Raw genomic sequence first — 17,922 nt, forward strand, 5'->3', positions numbered from 1 at the left:
TGTGGAAACGAGGCCTCTCTGGGCAGAGACCATGTCCAACAAGGCCTCTGGCCCGCGTACGGGAGCAGAAGTTCACACCGAGAACAGCGCTTAGTCTGCACATGTAACGTCAACTTGCCGCCAGTTGAAAGCGGCTGATTGAAGGGGTCTCAAGATGCCCCCGAGACCCTTCCCTGAGAGAGGCTTTCACTGCCGCAGTAGCACAAATGTCAGCTCTCCTGCGTGCTTTCAGGGCAGCATTTTCCAAAATGCTCACGGTCTCGTGAGCTTCAGCTACCAGCTGCTCAGCCCCTTTAGAGCGTGGCGTTTAGGAGCTGCGCGGGTGCAGCTGAAGGGGACGGCTGTGTCCCTGAGCGTGTGGTCTGCCAGCTGTCCTGTAACGTGTAGCACGAGAGGCGCAGGCGCAATGCCCGTGTGAATAGGTGGCACCTGTAGCATGGCAGAGGGTGCAGCACGCGTGTGGGGAGTGTGGCCGAGCTCGTCGGAGGGTGCGATGGTTCGGCTGGAGGCTGAGGACGGGCCGCTTGCTGCAGCTGTGCTACGGGGCGGCCCACGCGGGAAGCTCCATGTCACCTCTGCCTGCCCAGTTCCCGGGACGTCGGATGCTGGGCTGGTCGCCACCGAGCAGCTGGGAGCTCACTGCGGGTGCAGCTGTCAGTGGGTTTTTAGATGTGCGGTCCATTGGACTGGCACGACCAGCCGGGCACGTACCGTGCTCGCCACCTTGAGTGTAACCTGCATAGTCCTGCCCGAGCCAGGTGGTCCAGTGTGCCGCCTCCCTGGCGGCACCGCCGAGGTGTGAGCCCCCATCTACCTGGGGCTGTCCTGCTGCCCCATCCCTTGCAAGATGGGCTGCAACCTCTGCGGGGGAAGCACAGCCCTCCAGAGCCCAGGTCCGTCTTGCCCGGGCTCCTGCATCGCAGGGTGGCAGAAAGCAGAGGCTGGAGGGGAGCGACCGGGCCTGACCTGGGTTTCCCAGCTCCTCTCCCACTCGCAGCCCCCTGCACCGAGGGTCCAGGCAGGTCCGATGCAGGGGCCGTGCCCCCACTCCCTGCTCCGTCGCTCCCCGTGCCCCTTTCTCCAGGAACGTGCCCAAGCCCTGGGGCAATCTGGCTGAGCCCTTGGCTCCCGCCACGTCTGGGGCCACAATCCCCCACTTGAATTCCCCGCTGGCTGAGAAAGAAGGCCTGGTGCTCGTTGTAGGCTGAGGGCCTGCTCCTCTCATGCAACACCTGTTTCATAGTTTCATAGTAGCTCGGGTCAGGAAGGACCTGAACAGCTCATCTAGCCTGACCCCCTGCCACAGGCAGGAACGAATGCCGGGTTCACAAGACCCCAGACAGGTGATCGTCCAACCTCCTCTTCAATTTGCCCAAGGTAGGGGCGAGGACCACCTCCCTGGGAAGTTGGTTCCAGATTTTGGCCACCCAAACTGTCAAATATTGCCTTCTGATCTCCAACCTAAACCTATTCTCCATCAGCTTATGGCCATATTGTGTCGCGGCTGGCGAGAGACGGGTGGTAACAAATGCCCGGTGACTTTCCCTTCGTCGTTCCCACATCCTGACCAGCGTGGCACCCAGTCCTCAGCCTTTCTGAGCCCTCCTGTGCCCGGGCTACTGGGGCTCCTTGCCGGGCACCTGCCCTGACTGGCTCTCCGCGGGGCTGGGACGCTGGGGGAGCTGCGTGTGCCCTCACCTGCTATGCGGAGGCTGCTTGCTACGGCCCGGTGGCCTGAGGCCTGCCCAGGCTTGGAAGTCTCCATGCATGGTGCAGGATGCTGGCTGCCCCGGCACCCGCGCTCCCTGCAGCCAGCGCTCCCTGCCCGTCCTGGGGAGAGGGGCCTGGCGGCTGGGCCCTTCCCCGCGTCAGGGGGTCCGGGCTGCGCGCAGGCAGGCAGTGCCACCTAGCGCCGGCTCCTCCGCTCCTGGCTGCCTACCAGCCTTGGCTTCCGGGGCTGGAGGAAGGCAGCCAAGTGCCAGGCGTGGCGCTGGGGAGGGAAGGGGTGCGTGCGGGCGCCTGAACAAAGTGCCTCTGTGAGCCGCGGGGCCGGCTGGAGACCTCGGTGCAGCGGGGGCAGATGTTTCTGTGTCCTGCTTCCCTCTGCTGCGCTGGCGCGGGGCCTGCCCTGGCTGCACGTACGGCCCAGGAGCAGGCCTGGCCTCTGGGCGCTGCGGTCCCTCCTGCCCCGCCAGCATCCTCCTCTCCTGCGAGAGGGAGGCCGGGCCGTGCTGAGCCTCAGCCTGGAGACAGCAGGGTTGGGGCTCGTGTACGCAACAAGACCCGAGACCTGATTGTGCTTGGACCACCCTGCAAGGGCAGGCGTGACCGCCACAGCCGCGGGTCCTCGCTGCGCCCTGGCAGAGACCCCGCGGGGCAGCTCCGTGCAGATGGGTGCCCGGGCTCCTTGGGCTGGTTGGGGGGCTATGATGCAATGTGGGTGCACGCGGCTGGGGTGCGTACCACTGGCTCAGCAGCTCCACCTTCCCCCACCAAAAACATGCAAGAGGCCCGGGGGGCTTCAGGATGGGTGTTCTTGGGGGGGGGGGGGGCAACTCCTGTCACTTTACACTGGCCCCTCCCCATGCCACATCCATTGTCAGACCCCCCCACCCCCAAAACTGGCAGCCCCACCCTTGAAAACTATACCCCCAACTCTCAGCACGGGCTGATGCCGGGACTCTGGGGGTGTTGGTTGTGGAGAGGATGACCCCGTCCGCCAGCGCTGAACACTTTAGCTGAAGTCAATGCTGGCGAACCTCTTGGAGAATTCATGGCACTCAGGAGAGGTCCCAGGAGACTGGAAGAGGGCCAATGTTGTACCCATCTTCAAGAAGGGGAGGAGAGGGGACCCAGGGACCTACAGGCCAATCAGCCTGAACTCAATCCCAGGAAAAACCCTCCAAAAATGTCTCAAGGAGTCCATGTATGATATGGTAGTAGAAGGCAAAATGCTGAAGGCCAGCCCGCACGACCTTGTTGTGGGTCAGTCGTGTCTGATTAACCTCATCTCCTTCTACAACAGGTTACTCAGGTAAGGGCCAGGAGGTTGGCATCATTTCCTTGGACTTTAGGAAGGGCTTTGCCTTGGTGTCCCATGGGCTGTCACGGTCAATCTAGGGGACTGTGGGCTCAATGATTCGACCGCGAGATGGGTTTTAAAGCAACACTGCAGCGGCTGCCTCTTCCCCTGAAGCAGTGGCTCAACGTTTTTAGACTCGAGGCCCCCCTTGGAGAAGGCCAGCTCTTAGCTCTCCCTCATCTTTCCCGTGCAGATAAAGAACAAGACCGTTCTCTAGGTTGCAAAGAGCACAGAAAACCCCGGGGCAGAAGGGTCTGACAGCCCGCGCTCCTTTTGAAGTGCCTGTGAACGTGTCGGTGTTTACACACAACGATGCTATTACGCAGCACCCTTGAAAGGATGTGGAGGCACCCCAGGGCGCTGCAGCATCACAGCTAGAACAGAACCAGCGTCTCCTGTGCCACTAGCCCGTGACTAAATCCATGTTGCTTCACCCATGTATGAGTGTACGCTACACATTGACTTTCAATATTTTGCTATATGAACCTGGGTGTTATCTATCTGCCTCTTGCTTCCAGCAATGCAGAGCTTGGCCAGGGGGCTAAGGAGAACATTACGTCTCCACGCGATTTCACCGTGTCGTGTTTTTAGTGCGTCTCAGGAGATCAGAAGTCCCAAGTGCAGTAATAGCTGGTTGGCCTGAAATTAAACTCGCACCAGTTGAAATGGAAGTGTTCGGTAAGCTTGTTGCCCTGGGGATGGAGCTGCATTGGTGACCGTTGTTTCACACCCAGCAAGAGGGGCAATGATTACAAGGATCGAGACCCCCATCGTGCTGGGTGCTTCCACCTCTGCCGCACCGGAGACATGCGGCAGCGTGGAGGAGACGAGGAGGATACCGACTGCTCTTACCGTGCAAGCCGGGAAGTGCATCTGATAGCTCCAGGAATGCAAAAAGCAAAGCCCGTCCCCTCCCCACAAAGGAACGGACACGGGAACGCTCCTCCAGGCAGCATGCCCGTGGCTCTCCCTTTTCTGCAGCTGAGCGCCACGGGCCCAGCCAGCCTCGAGCACTCGCAGCACAACGACAGCAGAAGGGGCAGCAGGAACAGGTCTTTTTTTTTTTTTTTTGGCTTTACTTTTTATTTCTCCTGTGGACAAAAAGGTTCTAGTTTATACCCGTAGCACGTGAGAAGCAGCGCACAGAATCAATCAGTGTGAGTTTCATGAAATACAAGTCCCAATTCTCTCCACTGCAAACATTTCTGCTCGGTTTCTACGGGAATGGCCAAGTCCTGTGGAGATCTCTTTTCGCATCAGAAGCTTCAAGAAAAGATTTTAAGGAGAAAAAAAAAAATCACAAGCGTCGCTATAAAATGTTACCTTTGGGCTGTAACAAATTGGGCATCTGATTGAAGAGCTTCAAAGCCCCCGCTTAATAGACGACACACGAGAGGGAAGCTTCCCGTTGGAAGGCTTTCCACCGCTTCCCCACTTATCGCTTCTGTGTCTGATCACCATGAAACTTCAGTGGGAAGAGTCACCGGAAACCATCAGAAGCGCCGTACTCTGCTGAGCTGGCGCAGGGCCGCGTGGCGCTGAGATCACAGCATGGAGCAGTCCAGACCTGGCCCAGGAGAAAGCGCACGAGACGCCTGGTCCTTATGCTAGCCCAGAGGTAGAGGCCCTTCGTCCAGGCATCCACAGGCAGGGAGACAGAGAAGCCGGCTGCTTGCGCTCCAGGTTGCAAAGCGCTTGGCCTTGCCGAGGGGAGGCAGCGGGAAGCCGAAGCGCTCGGTCTGCAACGGGGGTGCACGTTCCAACGGCAGGCCCCCACGTCTGTGCCGCCCCCAGGGAAAAACCTGAGATGGCTACAAGGATGGCCTACGCGGCCAGTGCACGCCCACGGCTCCCACCCCGCCGGAGGCACTTCCACAGCCTTCGGCACTGCGTGGAGCAAGGACCGACAACAAGCACCTTGTCTCTGCATGAGCAGGACCGAGAGGGGAACGCCCAACCGAAGGAACCCTGCCAAGTGGTGCCGAGGGTCGGACGTGTAGCTCCCGCCACGCCGAGGCACAGGCACCGTTGTACGGCAAACCCGGGGGAGGAGGTACTCCCGGCCTCCGGCCGCGGGGCCAGTGCAGCGCTCCCTTCGTTCCCCTGCCGAGCGCACACCCCTTCAGCATCAGGAAGGGGGGCCGGAAGGGACCTCGCGAGGTCAACTCATCCAGCCCCCTGCTCAGCGCAGGATCGCCCGATTAAACCGTCAGAGCCTTGCTGGGCTCAGTTGGAGTCAGTCTGTCTGCCGAGCTGTCTCTAAAGCAAAAGTGGAATGAATCAAAGTATTTTAAAAGCGTCAAGCCCTCGAGGCAGGAGAGCTTGCTAGAAGAACAGAAAGCTGTTCGCCGCAGGCCGATGCAGAAATGAAGAGGGGGTTTTGTTTTTTGTGTGTTTACAGAAAAACACGAACGTGACTCCTGGAATAGAGAGGGTCACGTTGTAGTGGCTTGTCAGAGCAAAACGGTGTTTTTCGAGCAGGCTAATGCAACGTCCTACCTGGATGTCTGTGCCCTGGGAATATTTCTGCTTCAGTCCTGATGCTGCGGGCCCAAGTCGGCAGTGCTGGGGGCAGTTACCAGGGCAGAACAAGATTCACAGAGCATCCTCCATGGCTTACTGTAACATTAGCATAACTGCCGGCATCGTAATCGCTTTCTGCCAAGAGCCGCAACGCGGGGCTGCGGCGATTCTTTCGGGAGAAGAGCAGAAGGAACGTTAGTTTTAAATAACAGTCTGGGTTCGTAGGTGTAGCAGGCTAATGCAGAGAGGAGATACCAATATTTTATTTAGTAAAAAGGCTTGTATCCAGGTCGCAGACACCTCACAGTAACTAACTTAGCAGGGCATGGTAAAGTCATAGCACAGCCCTAGATCAATCTGGGGGAGGGGAAGACAATAGGGAGAAGAGAAGGAAGCAGCTTCAGACTCAAACCTTGGCTTCCAAGATAATGTATTCAGAAAAATATTGCATGAAAAGCCTCAGGGTTTTAGTTCTTTCATAGATGTATATTTACCAGTTTTCACAAAGACTTCAGGAATACGATTATAAACAATAAATTAGGACTTCATGTTGCTATCATTTGGCATAACACAATCAGGCAATTTTTCCTTTTTAAATATAAGGCAACACAAGCCAACACATAATTTAATCCGTCTTTAGTCAAATTGCTTAACTTTGCTAAAGAGTTATCACTAAAGAACGGTTATAGTACACTTAAAAGAATTTAAATAATGACAGGGTATAAGTGTACTGCCTTACGCAAGGAGTCAGAAAACGTACTCTGCTAAGCTTTGAAACCTAAATATTTGTTACAGCCCAGAACTACACGTCTAAATTAAAAAAATACAAAGAAACGTTTTCTAATTTTCCCATTTACGAAAAACTTTAAGAATCTCTAGCCAACTAGGACGTCACTTCAAAACTTGTAGGTTTGTTGTTTTTTTGTTTTTTAAATTTTGTATGATGTCTTAAGATTTTAAACCATGCTCATTAAGGACAGTTCAAGGAGCAAATACTTAAGGCTTTGTTTTTCAAAGGGCTGTGAGGGGAGGCCAGTGAATGGCAGAGGCCAGTGGGTTCACTCATACACAATGCTACTCAAACCCACACTACCAGGCGACATTCATACAGAAATATTACACTTAAAAGTTACAGTGTAGAGCAATATTTTTAGCCAGTGTACATATAAAGAATCGATGCATTTACTTTTCTTTTTTAAATTCCAAACTTGATTGTGATCATTACATTCAAGTATTAGTCTCGTTGCAGATGAGAAGCTTCCTACGCACAACAAACCGAACTAGTACAAAAACAGAAGGGGTTTTCGATGCGCGGAAGAGACCGAGACACGGCGGTTACCCAAGGGTTAGTGTTCTACCGGTCACCAACGCCGCTACGCTGTCAGTGGCGTGGGGAGAGAAGAGAAGAGAAGTAGTTAGGCACCAAGACTCTGGGGAAAAGGTACTTTCTAAATAGCTTCGTAGCACTTCCCAGAGAAAACCTCTCCTGTGGCGCGTTAACGTATGCCCCACCACGTCTCGAGACTGAAGCGTCACTTCGCAGCAGATACCTGCCCCTGCATGGGTCCTGCCGCTGGAACGTGAGTGCCACGCCGCCCCGCGCGCCCTTCCATCGCACCGGACACGGACCTCCTGTGATGCCTCCCCACCCTGAAACTAATCCTATGTACTAGGGGAGAAGCTGAACCCTTTTTGGGGTGGTCAGCGGGTCTGGATCCCTGGGATAAAACCTCACTACAGCACTTTGCATCAGGACATCCAGACTCCTAGCAGCGAGGGGTTCAGACATAGTTAGCTTTCCAAAGAGCGAGGGGGAAGGGAATCAGATGGAGGAGGCAGCAGCCACCAACGCAGCTGGGTAGCCTACGTCCTAAAACGGCCAACCCTCTCATACCCTGTCCTCAACAAAGCGTTCAGAAAAAAAATCAGTAAGGGACTTCGACTTTGGACAAAGTCTAAACGATAAATGCAGAACTCTGCAAGCGCCAGCAAAAAGAGCTTCAGCCTATGCTAATGCCTAAATAGATAACCCTAGCTGGATCCTTTCAAAAGCAGGCTTCCTTTTCAATTAAATAGGCCTCTAGACAGTGCAAACGGTCAATGTTTAATGCATTTAATGAAATGGACTTCAGGGTTGAAAACCAGCCCTGCTTCCTGACAAATTCTCTTGCTCTTAATCGTCAGAGGAAATTGAAATGGAAATGTAAGCAGCTATTGCTACCTGGCTCTTTAAAGAGCCAGCTAACAGATGCAGCTGTGAACCCTGCCGCAACAACGCGAGGCCAGCAAATAGTTACCAAGCAGAAGGCAAAGGCTGTGCAGAGGGGACTCTGCGGCGGAGGAACGGCCGTGGCATGCGACAGCGTGAGCCAGCTCTTTGAAACAAAAGGCATGTGAAGTACCGGACGCAAAAGGAGACAGGCAATGGGGAGGCAAAGCTTTTAAAGATACAGTATGTTTTGTTTCAATGGTTACTATAATGATCACACAAGTTTGCAAGTTAAAAATGCCTTGCTTATTAATTAAAATTAAGACTAAACCTATAATTTTGTCTGTGAAAGTGACTGCAGCCTATCTATACCCTGGGTGCTGAATATGAAGATTTCGACTATCGGTTGGTTCAGGCGCTCGGTTCATGGGAGGCCGATGGACTTTTCCCAGCACGGCCATGCTCTGATCTCTGAAGCAAGACTGCTGGAAGTCCCCGCTTAGGTAATCCATGGTCTGCATCACGTTACTCTGGCTGGATGAGCCAGCTCCAGCTCGATAGTGAGTTCCTGCTGCACAATCTAGCGGCGCGCCTGCTGGCTGTCCTCCGTGAAAAGGCATGGCAAGGTCTTGCGACCCAGAGCTGTCACTGTTCGGTGTGGGCAGAATGTTATTCCATATGGGCTGGAAATAGTGCCCATTCGTATATGGCAAGGGGCCCTGCAACCCGTTCACAGGCGGGGAAGGTGTAGGCTTCTCGAGGGGAGGCTTTAAGTTGAAAGACTGGCCCATGCACAGTTCTTGAGGGTAGCTGGATGTCTTACCAGGGAATCCTGGCCCTGCGAGCTCTCTCTGAGGGTGCTTCCCGGCCAGTCCAGCAGGCCCAGCCGCGTCACCGCACATTTGCTGCAGATGGGCGAGCTGGTGCTGGTTCCAGGCAGCCGCTTTGATTTCGCTCTGGTACGCGGCCGGCACTCTGTTAACGTTCACCATGGGCACATTAACGGAGGCGGAGGGCAGAGCAGCAGCGTGGTCGACAGGGTTAACTACACAGGAAGGCATGGGCGTGGGGACGTTGTGAGTTGATACCCTGGTACTTGCATTGATAAGCAGGTTGCGACTTATGGGGCTGGGGTTTGCAATCTGTCCCTCACAGACTGAGGTAGTGCTAATGCCAGCTCTGGCCTGGCAGAACTGGTTGATCTGGTGCACGATGCTGCTCAGGTCCGGCGGCTGGCTCTGCTGCAGAGTGGCAGCCATGGAGAGGGGGATGGTTGAGGTAGACACGGTCACATTCGGCGGCGCGTCTGCATCCGGCATCTTTCTGCTTCCATGTAAACCTGGCTGCAGCAGCGGGTTCGCGGGGTGCTGCAGCGCCTGGTGTGCCAGGCTCGGGGGGTGCTGCAAGCCCTGGGCCGGCGGCATGCTCTGAGGGTGTGGCAAAGCCTGCGGCTGCGGGATGCCCTGAGGGTGCTGCGGGATGCTCTGGGGGTGCGGCAGAGTCTGTGCATGCTGAAGAGCCTGCTGGCGCGCGAGCGCCTGGGGGTGGCTTAAAGTGCTAGGTGCAACGTACGGCGTGGAAGGGGGGTTCATCATGGCGTCCGGCAGCAGGCGCGTGCGGGTCCCGTCAAAGTCCTTGAGGATGCCCTTTGCGGGAGATTTCACGATCGCCAGCAGGCCGGTTTTGGTGGTGGCCTGAGGCGGGTAAGGACTGTACCTCTGGCCTGAAGTATCGAGTCCGTTCACAGTACGGCGTATGTGTTTCCTCTGGGGAACCTTGACGCTGTTGGGAAATATTTTTATAGTCAGTGGGTTGTTGGCGACCTTCTTAGCATAAGCATCCAATTCTGCTGGGGTAGGATACTGTGCAGATCTCATTTTCTGTGTAGTGTCCCCTGCGGAGAGAGAGACAACCCATCAGTGCCGACCCTCACTAGAGAGCCCCACCGCACCGTGAAAAGCCCCCCCAGAACCAGGTGGCCAGAGCAGGATCTGCCCCGAAATCACGGCCAAAGAAAGGGAACTTCCTTCCCTTCGCTGCTGGGCAACCTTGGGCAAGACCTGCCTAGGGCAGCAGGGCCGTGCCTAACGGCACCTTGTTCAAAACTGGCTTGTGCCAAGCTGTGAAGGGCAGCGAACAGAACGAACGCAGGGTGATAAGTGCCTGGGCCAGTCCCCACCTTGGAGGACTTCCTAGGCCAGGTAAGGGGGGTGGGAGAAGGGAAGCCCGGATCAGGTCTGCAGCAGCTGCATTTAGATCTGCCTCTTCCCGCGCGGCCACGGCCGCCCTCAGAAGCCCAAGCTTTGTGTTCAGGAAAGAGGGAGCAGATTTTAGAGAGGCACAACCCCCACGCAGGCCCCCAGGAGCCATTTCGGCAGAAGCTTCCCGGTCTTTAACTTCAGCTTCGTTCTAACCCAGCGGCATTTGAACACAGCTCTTAAAGGGTCGCTCTCCCTTGCCGGCGGGAAGCATGGACTGCCGAGCCCAGCCAGGTGAGAGCGTATCGTCTCCATTCTGCTCGGGTGCACCCGCCGGGCACCCTCACCAGTTGCGAGGCTCAGTCGGGGCGGTGGCCAAACAAAGGATGGAAGAAGGCTGGCAATCACCTTCCCCGATCAGAGGCCCATTCCTTCACCAAGTACAGGCAAAGCATGCCCAGAGCCACCCTGCCCTCACCTTGCTGCTCGAGCTCAGGCAGGGGCCTACTGCACCACGTCAGGAGCAGCAAGGGGAGCACGCGTGTCTCACTAGGCAGCTGAACTCAACCCACTTCCCCTCCACAGCTATGTGCTGGCTACCTCCCACGAGCTACTGTTGTAAGAGGGATTTTATAAGCTTCCAGCTTCAGACTCCTCCTTTGCTTGATTTTTCCTCCTGCACTTTGTCTGCCAGAAGAGGCATCTCCCCTCCAGCTAACACAGAGCAGTGCTTGGCACCCCCACGACTCCTACGGCTTCCCTGCTGTGCTGCAGCTGACGTCCCTGGAAGCGGCACACTTGGCCCTCGCTGGCACAGGCCAAGCCGGGACATCCCTCATTCTAGGCCTCCAAGAAACACTTGGCTTAAAAGAAGGTATCTACCAAGAGCAGGTAAAGCCTCAGCAGTACGGTCCGGTTCCTGCTCAAGAACCTGTGGCCCAGCCTCCACAACTGCAGAGAAGTCACAGCTCCCACGAGTAAGCTACAGGAAGAAGTCAAGGGCAATGCGAGGGAAAGGAGGAAGGACACCAAAAAGAAACGCAGTAAAAGCACGCGGAGGGTGGCTTTACAAGCAAAAGCATCCTCTCTCTCTAGCATGGCACGTATGCAGCCAGCACCAGAGTCAAGGAGCCTCTCACCATGGTGTCCAAGCGCTGCATCCCTACTGAGTAGAGGAAGTGCTCGTTTGATGAGGTATTAACCCGAACACCCTTTATTCTCATCCCTGCTCCCACCCTGCCAGCCAGGCGCTCTTCTTCCTGGACTGAGCTGGGGGCTGCTAGTGGTCAGGAAGCCTGCATTCGGCTCAGGGATGCTGCCGTGCCTGGCCACCCGGGGCCAGCAGCTTTCTAGCCCGCCGTTCCTTTTCCGCAGCAAGCTCCCACCACCCCGACGCTCTCTGCCTGCTCCCCCAAGACAGCACCCCTGGAAACACAAGGGGCAGTGCTGATGAACAGCAGCTATGGTCCACACTGAAGGGAGTTCAGACCTCGGGGGATCAAGGTCCATGTCCAACAGCTCCCATTTAACACTCCAGGACGTCCTTCTCTTTATTTGCTCACGACTGGCTTTTCTAACATCAAACTAGACAGCAAATGTCGCCAGTGACTAAGTATGCCATGCACTTTATCACCTAGATAAGACCACCTTCCCAGCAGCCAGGGTCCTGGGGTTGCATTTTGATATAAAGCATTGCAATTCCCATCAGGAAGCAGTTCAAACACTCAAAGATGCGAGTCATTCCCCCCCCCCATGAGGCTCTTGCACCTTAGTGCAAGGCAGCCTTATGTTTCACCAATGCTTTCACCAGACTCAGTCACTTCATCAGTCTGGACAGTGACACAGGAAACCTGGTATCAAACCTAAAGGTGATGCCAGAGGAATTTCCAGGTGACCAGAGAGCCTGAAGAGTCAGTGCAAGGGTCCCAAGACGGCAATGCAACAGCCTTGAGGATTAAGTAGGGCAGAAAAACGATGCCTTAGTTCAGCCGACTGTGCCAAGAAGAAAACATCAAGGATGGATTTACACAAGATGTGCATTTGCGTCTGACATTCCCATCGCTTGCGACCAGTGCTGGAACTCGATGCCAGGCCATACAACGATTAGATGTACATTTTCCCAGAGCAGATACCCTCTCGTTAGCAGCGGCACGTTTCTCTGCTTCGTTGCAGTGCTGATGTTACATCTTTTCTTAAGTGCATTTCGCAGTAGGGCTTTAAAAACCCCAGCTCTGTAAGCTACTTATGGTTAAATTTTCATTAAAAGTCATTAAAGTATAACAGGCCTTAAGGATCGTTACAATAATCAGAGTATTTTGGTTCAGACAAACAAGGAAGAGCTACACCAATCCCTAGGTAAAGCTCTCAGCTGCAGCAATTTCTCTGCAGGTTTAATGAAAGAGTTCTCCAGCCTTGGGCAGGAGTTAATTTTTGCCCGTGGGTTTGTCTTTTAGCCCAGCAACACACACACCACACTTGGTCTTTACTGTGGCTTCACCACTATTGTATCAAACCCTAAGGTCCTCGCGTGCCTGGCTTGCACCCAGGGTAGATAAGAAAACTGCCCAAATATTTCGAGTCTTCGGCAGAATCATCAAGTGGCGGAGGCGAGGGAGGGAGCAACACAGATAAAGACCGACGGTCGCGCTCATATGCAGCTAAGGACATGGCAGGCGCTCTGTCCTTACCCCTGAAATAGCAGGGGGCTGAACATCAGGCCTTTTCCTCAAAGTCTGTGAAACACATCTTTATCGAAGTACAAATATTAACAAGTCGCTTCCAGAAACCTGTTCTTCCAAAGAGCATCCTTGGAAAAAATCCCTCTGCTTGAAGCTGAGCAGGGAAGAAGGTAACCAATGCACGTGGCGCTTTAAGTAGAACACGGATCCAGAAAGCTACTCCTGACATGGAGGGGGGGCGCATTATTTTAATACAGGTTATCAGGTACAGCAATGTGGCTTCTATAAAAAGCACAGCACTATTTCAAACTCTCTGCTGCAGCCACCCCCAAAATAAAGGAGTCACAAGTAGGTGTTCATTAGAAACACTCATTAACCCAGCTTTCCTTTGGCCAGGGGCTAAAGTGCTTATGCATACACTGTATGTCGAGAAATGCACCCAATTAATCTTACGCGTATCTGCAGGAGGAGGGGGCGAGGTCTGTAGGAGCAGTTTGATTTTCAATGTAAATCAGAGTGAGCTGGACCTGCTAAGAGTTTCCACCAGCAAGTGCCTTGCCAGTCACTTTGTGCCCCAAATTCGTTTAACACCCAGGCCCTAAGCGCCTCGCTCAACGAGATACGGCACGCCTCGCATCCGGGGTTTAGCAGTGCCTGGAGCCAGCCAGCAGCGTCAGGCTCAGAGCTGCTGCTACGTTAAGCAAGCTACCCTGCCCGACACAGACCCAGTGCAGCACAGAAGCCACGTACCTCATCTCGACACAACCAAGATAGAGGATTCGACTGACCAAGAAGCTTTCCCTCGCAAAGCTCTCTAGGCTTCTTTTGCAAGAAGCTGCCATACAGGTGCTGCTCTCTGAGCAATTAGCTCTACATGTATTTTGGCCGGCACTACCAGGACTAGAAAGTCACTGAAGCGAGGAAAGGGAAAACGCCAGTTGCTTTTAGCTACTTTCGTGCCACACATGGACACCCCTTTCCGGACACTTTCTCTTGTTGCAATTGCCACGGCAGTCACAGCACACGCTGGAGGCATGTTCGGACAAATGCTGCTTAAGTACTGAAATGCAAATGCACTTGTGCTCCAGGAACGTGCTTTCTTCTGGCAGCTGCAGAGCCTCGAGACTACTTCTTTCCCTCCCAACATTTCATGCTAGATTAGAGGAGCACGTCATGAACCCTAACAGGTCAACGGCTGGATTATAACTGGAGCGTACGTTGCTTGATTTTGAAAGGCGATAACAAGTCCAACCATGGTTAACTGAAAGCACAGGGTTTTCCTTACATTTAAGTAAAAGACACTTTGGACAAGATCAAGTTAGCTTCTCCATGGAGATCAAGCCCGCGCTGCACTTTGGGCTTCCTGAACATCTTCCTATTTGCTATCCCACGTGCAGAATCAGATGCACGACCTGAACAGTCTCTGGAGGATGGCGAACGGAGAACATCTCTTCAATAACCAAACACCTATTCCCAAATCCAAGGTCTACCTGAAATACCACAGGAATGAACGAGCGACTGAAAGTGCAGGTGGCTATCACCGCACCTCCCGTACGTCAAAGTATTTTCAGAAACTTAGAGGAGACAGAAGGAAGCGACAGCAAGACTGATCACTAGAAATTGTGGCTGTATACATTACAAACGCCTGCTATAGGTGATGCACCGTATAGCAACAGAGCGAACCTCACCACATCTCCATTAAGTGCAGCCTAACTTCCACTGGCGTCTGCTTTTCTATTTAATTTAGTGAAAATGAATCGAACATGCATTCAGAGTCGGGTCAACACATGCTTTTGCTGCAAAACGCTTTTAGCAGAGAGACAGGAATGTAAATGGCAGGCTGTTTTGCATGCTGCCTCGCTACGGTTAAAATTAACCTCTCTCTCTAAAGTAAGGCGTGGGGAGGCAGGGGGAGGGAGCTTGCTGCTAATGCTCAAACTTTAGTAGCTCTCCTTCCCACAGCCATTATCGATGGGTGCCTGGCAGGCATGACAACACATAAAGACTCTAATATTAAACAGTTTTTCCACTGCCCCCTAAATGTGCAGCTGTACCAGTGCCAGATTTAACAATGAACCAAATCCTGCAGGCAAAACGTCACTCACATTTCTGAAGTCCAGTGTTCATCTGCATGTAAGAAAGAAGCTGAAAGGAGAGGTCGCCTGGTCCTGGCAGACAGGCCAGCATGGCAGACAGGCACTAACACAACATGGGGCATTCACTCCTCCGCACACTGCAACAACAGAGAGACAAGGCAAGGTTATAAGGCAAGGATGTCGCGAAGACAGTCAAACAGCCCCTGGTAGGTTAAGGAGGGACCCACGCTTCACGGATGCAATGTAATTAGTAACGTGTTGATGAAAAAATCTCTGTATTTTCATCTCGAGCAATAGTTTGCTTTCAAACTGTTGCCATGGCTAAACTGACATTTTAAAATGGCACAGCTGTGCGCCAACTGAGAAATGAAAAACTGGAAAATTAATACCTGCCTCTGCCGACACTTGACAGTGTTCAGCCCCACTGGAAGGTCTCAAGCGTCTAACCTACAAAGTACTAATTTTGGCACCTCTACTTACAGGGTTTTTCTAAAGCCAAAACCAATCTGGGTTTACTAGGAGGGGCCTCCTATTCCGGTTCTTCAGGACAGAACGAGTCAACATACTGTTCAAAAATACGATGCAAAATAATCGGGCCTCGAGTAATGGGGGAAGCAGCACAACTGCAGCCTAATCAGCCCAGGCAATAACGTTACGTGACCTTTCGAGCAAATCAATTCTCCGTAGGTTATGGAACAGGTGAAGAAGCCGTAACCAGTTATGTGGCACGCAGCACACGGCAGGCAGGAGCCACACGCGTGTGCTGGGCCTGGTTTCGTGGATATAAAGCTCCCCTGCACTGCAGGCAGCAGCTCCGTCTCAGGCTTGGTTGCAAGCACAGGAAGCCAACTGCTAAGTGAGGAAGGGCGGCTGATCTACCCCTCAGAGGTTTCCAAGATCTGCCTACCAAGGTTACGTCTCTTGGAAGACAGTTATTTGCTCAAAACCAAATTACGAAAGAGCTTTTGCGACACACTTCACCTCTCCTTGGGACACCAAGGCGGCGGTTCTGCAAGCACCTCCTGCAGCCTTGCGAGCCGCCTCTACCTGGAGCACCCTTCCTCACACCGTCCTGGCTGTGCAGGGCTGGCCAGCACCAGACCAGCCTCCGTGGGCTTCCTCCGGGGGAAGCACAGCAGTGCAAAACACAACCTGCTAGCCGGCCTGAGCTAGCGCTGGACGCCGGCTGACCATGAAGGAAACACCGAGGGAGACTAATGACGAACGGTCGACTGCCACCCAGACCCCACACCCAAGACTTGCTGGCTGATTTCAAATGACTTTGAACTGAACCCCAATTTCACACACAAAGCAAAAAAAAAAAGCGCCCTTACAAACCCTGCACCTCACCCTGAGGTTGCACCATTAGAGAAACGGATGCAACCCTCATGTGTGGGGACACCCAACGCCGACCGCCCGAGCCAGCTCCCGTGAAAGGCGAGCAGCGGACCTCGGGGGGCAGAAGCTTTGCTCGCATCCAACCAATTTTTCTAACCAATTCCCTTCAAGCAAGTCGGACCACCCGTGACAAATCTCCACCTCTCACCTGGGGCAGGTTGGGCCTAAACCCCCCAGCTGCACTCCAGGAAGGCTAGGAACTGCTATGGTCTAACAAAACCAGCTGTTAGAGGTAAACCACCTCTTCCCTGACCCTGGAGGACACCGGGGATGGGAAAAGTATGGCGTTCCCTCCTCCCTTCCAGGGACCCTGGGCTACTCACCACCAGATACCAGACTGTTCGCCTGAAGCACTTGTGAGCCATCCTGGGAGACAAGTTTCCAATCTGAAAGTCTCCGACTCAAACAGCAAACTGCACCCCACGAGAGAGACCGCCACCAGCGATGGGAGAAGTTTTGCATTTACGCTCCCTATATTACAGCAATGATGATACAGCAAAATGATGTGCACATCCTCACCGCGCTCCAGGACTCACCGCCCAGGCTGTTTTGCCTCAAAGTGCTAGTTTTAACGCACGAAGCAACGGATTCCCCTGTCCCCACAGCCACACGTCACAGTCGTACGGCACAACCCAGAAGGATGGCTAGTAGCCCTAAACCTAGCCCCGCGGGTTAGTATCCTGAGAACAAGCGCAAATGCACCATGCTCGCTGCCCCGTCTCACGGCTCATTTTGCAACACAAAACAGCAGTGTCCGACAAAGTCGCCCTATGAAAGCTCAGGTCTCTGAATGAGCTAGTCTACAAGGTGCCACCTAGCACTGCCTGCTACACAGAACAGGCTTAGAGGCAATGGTTGTGTTTAACAGACAAAACAGCAGCAAAAACAGAGGGCCCCGATCCTGCACTAATAGACACGGTGACCTGCAAGCAAGCGTGTGGAGGGATGACAGGGACAGCTGGATTTCCAGGAAGGAAAGACAAACTTGTAAGGAAAGCCAGCCAAGGCCCGGCCTGTCCAAGCAGGACGGTATGCTCCGTGCCTAGGCCCGCTCATTCACTGCCAGGAAAGATCCCTATTAAACCACAAAACAAGGAAAACAGCTTTGCAAAAAAAACTGAAAAAAAGGAGGTCGCGTAAGTGGGGAACACTGTTACAGCTAACATCTAGCTAATGCCTTTCACGCTCTTCTGCATCCCGAGACAGAAGATAATCCAAAACTTGGCCTCTGCTTCACGGCTGGTTACTGCTGACAGCAAGACCTGCCACGTTCATCCGGTGTCCACGGGCTGGGGGACAACGGCTGCCCTCTTCTCTAGGGCAAGTGGCACGGCTGCCAAACCCGAAGACCCGCAGACAGGGCAAACCGCAGGCTCTGGCCTGAAACGCCAGTGGGTCTCCACGAAAGCCGTGCGGCTGTACAGTACAGATGGGTCTTCAAGCCACCGCCACGTTACCAGCGTGGCCGTCCAGCAGACAAAGGATGGCGTGCTGGTATCAAGCCTTTCTAGACGTCCCGTTTCTTCCCCTTGCCAAGGCTGGCAGGACTGATACGAAGAGCCAAATCCTTTACATGACAAGCATGTGATCCCCATTTCCCTTCTGCAGCCAACTTAACCATTTTATATAAGTCCGGCGCTGCGAAAACTGTAAGCAGAGCACAGCTGTTTTATTGCACCGTATTTTTCGCACAGTCCTGCCTGCATACGGAGGTGCTGCGGCTGCGACGTTTAAAGAA

At 53.9% G+C, this 17,922-nt stretch overlaps 1 protein-coding gene across 11 annotated transcripts in view; it reads right to left on the reverse strand.

Annotated features, from left to right (window-relative positions):
* Window positions 1–5,833: 5,833 nt before the first annotated feature.
* The window catches only part of FAM222B (family with sequence similarity 222 member B), a 37,498-nt gene continuing 25,409 nt past the window's right edge, over window positions 5,834–17,922 (reverse strand). For 6 of the 11 annotated variants that reach the window (XM_059717542.1, XM_006263450.4, XM_059717544.1 and 3 more), the window contains exons 2-3: window positions 14,796–14,923; window positions 5,834–9,708 (exon numbers count right to left, since the gene is read on the reverse strand). In XM_059717542.1, the coding sequence (XP_059573525.1) occupies window positions 8,177–9,708; window positions 14,796–14,877 (1,614 nt within the window). In that variant the 5' untranslated portion in view covers window positions 14,878–14,923 and the 3' untranslated portion in view covers window positions 5,834–8,176. The remainder of the gene's footprint in view (window positions 9,709–14,795; window positions 14,924–17,922) is intronic. The other 5 variants (XM_059717545.1, XM_014602006.3, XM_019492617.2 and 2 more) reach the window with 1 other exon arrangement.

The sequence above is a fragment of the Alligator mississippiensis genome, chromosome 14 (genome assembly GCF_030867095.1).
Source record: "Alligator mississippiensis isolate rAllMis1 chromosome 14, rAllMis1, whole genome shotgun sequence".
Classification (NCBI taxonomy): domain Eukaryota; kingdom Metazoa; phylum Chordata; order Crocodylia; family Alligatoridae; genus Alligator; species Alligator mississippiensis.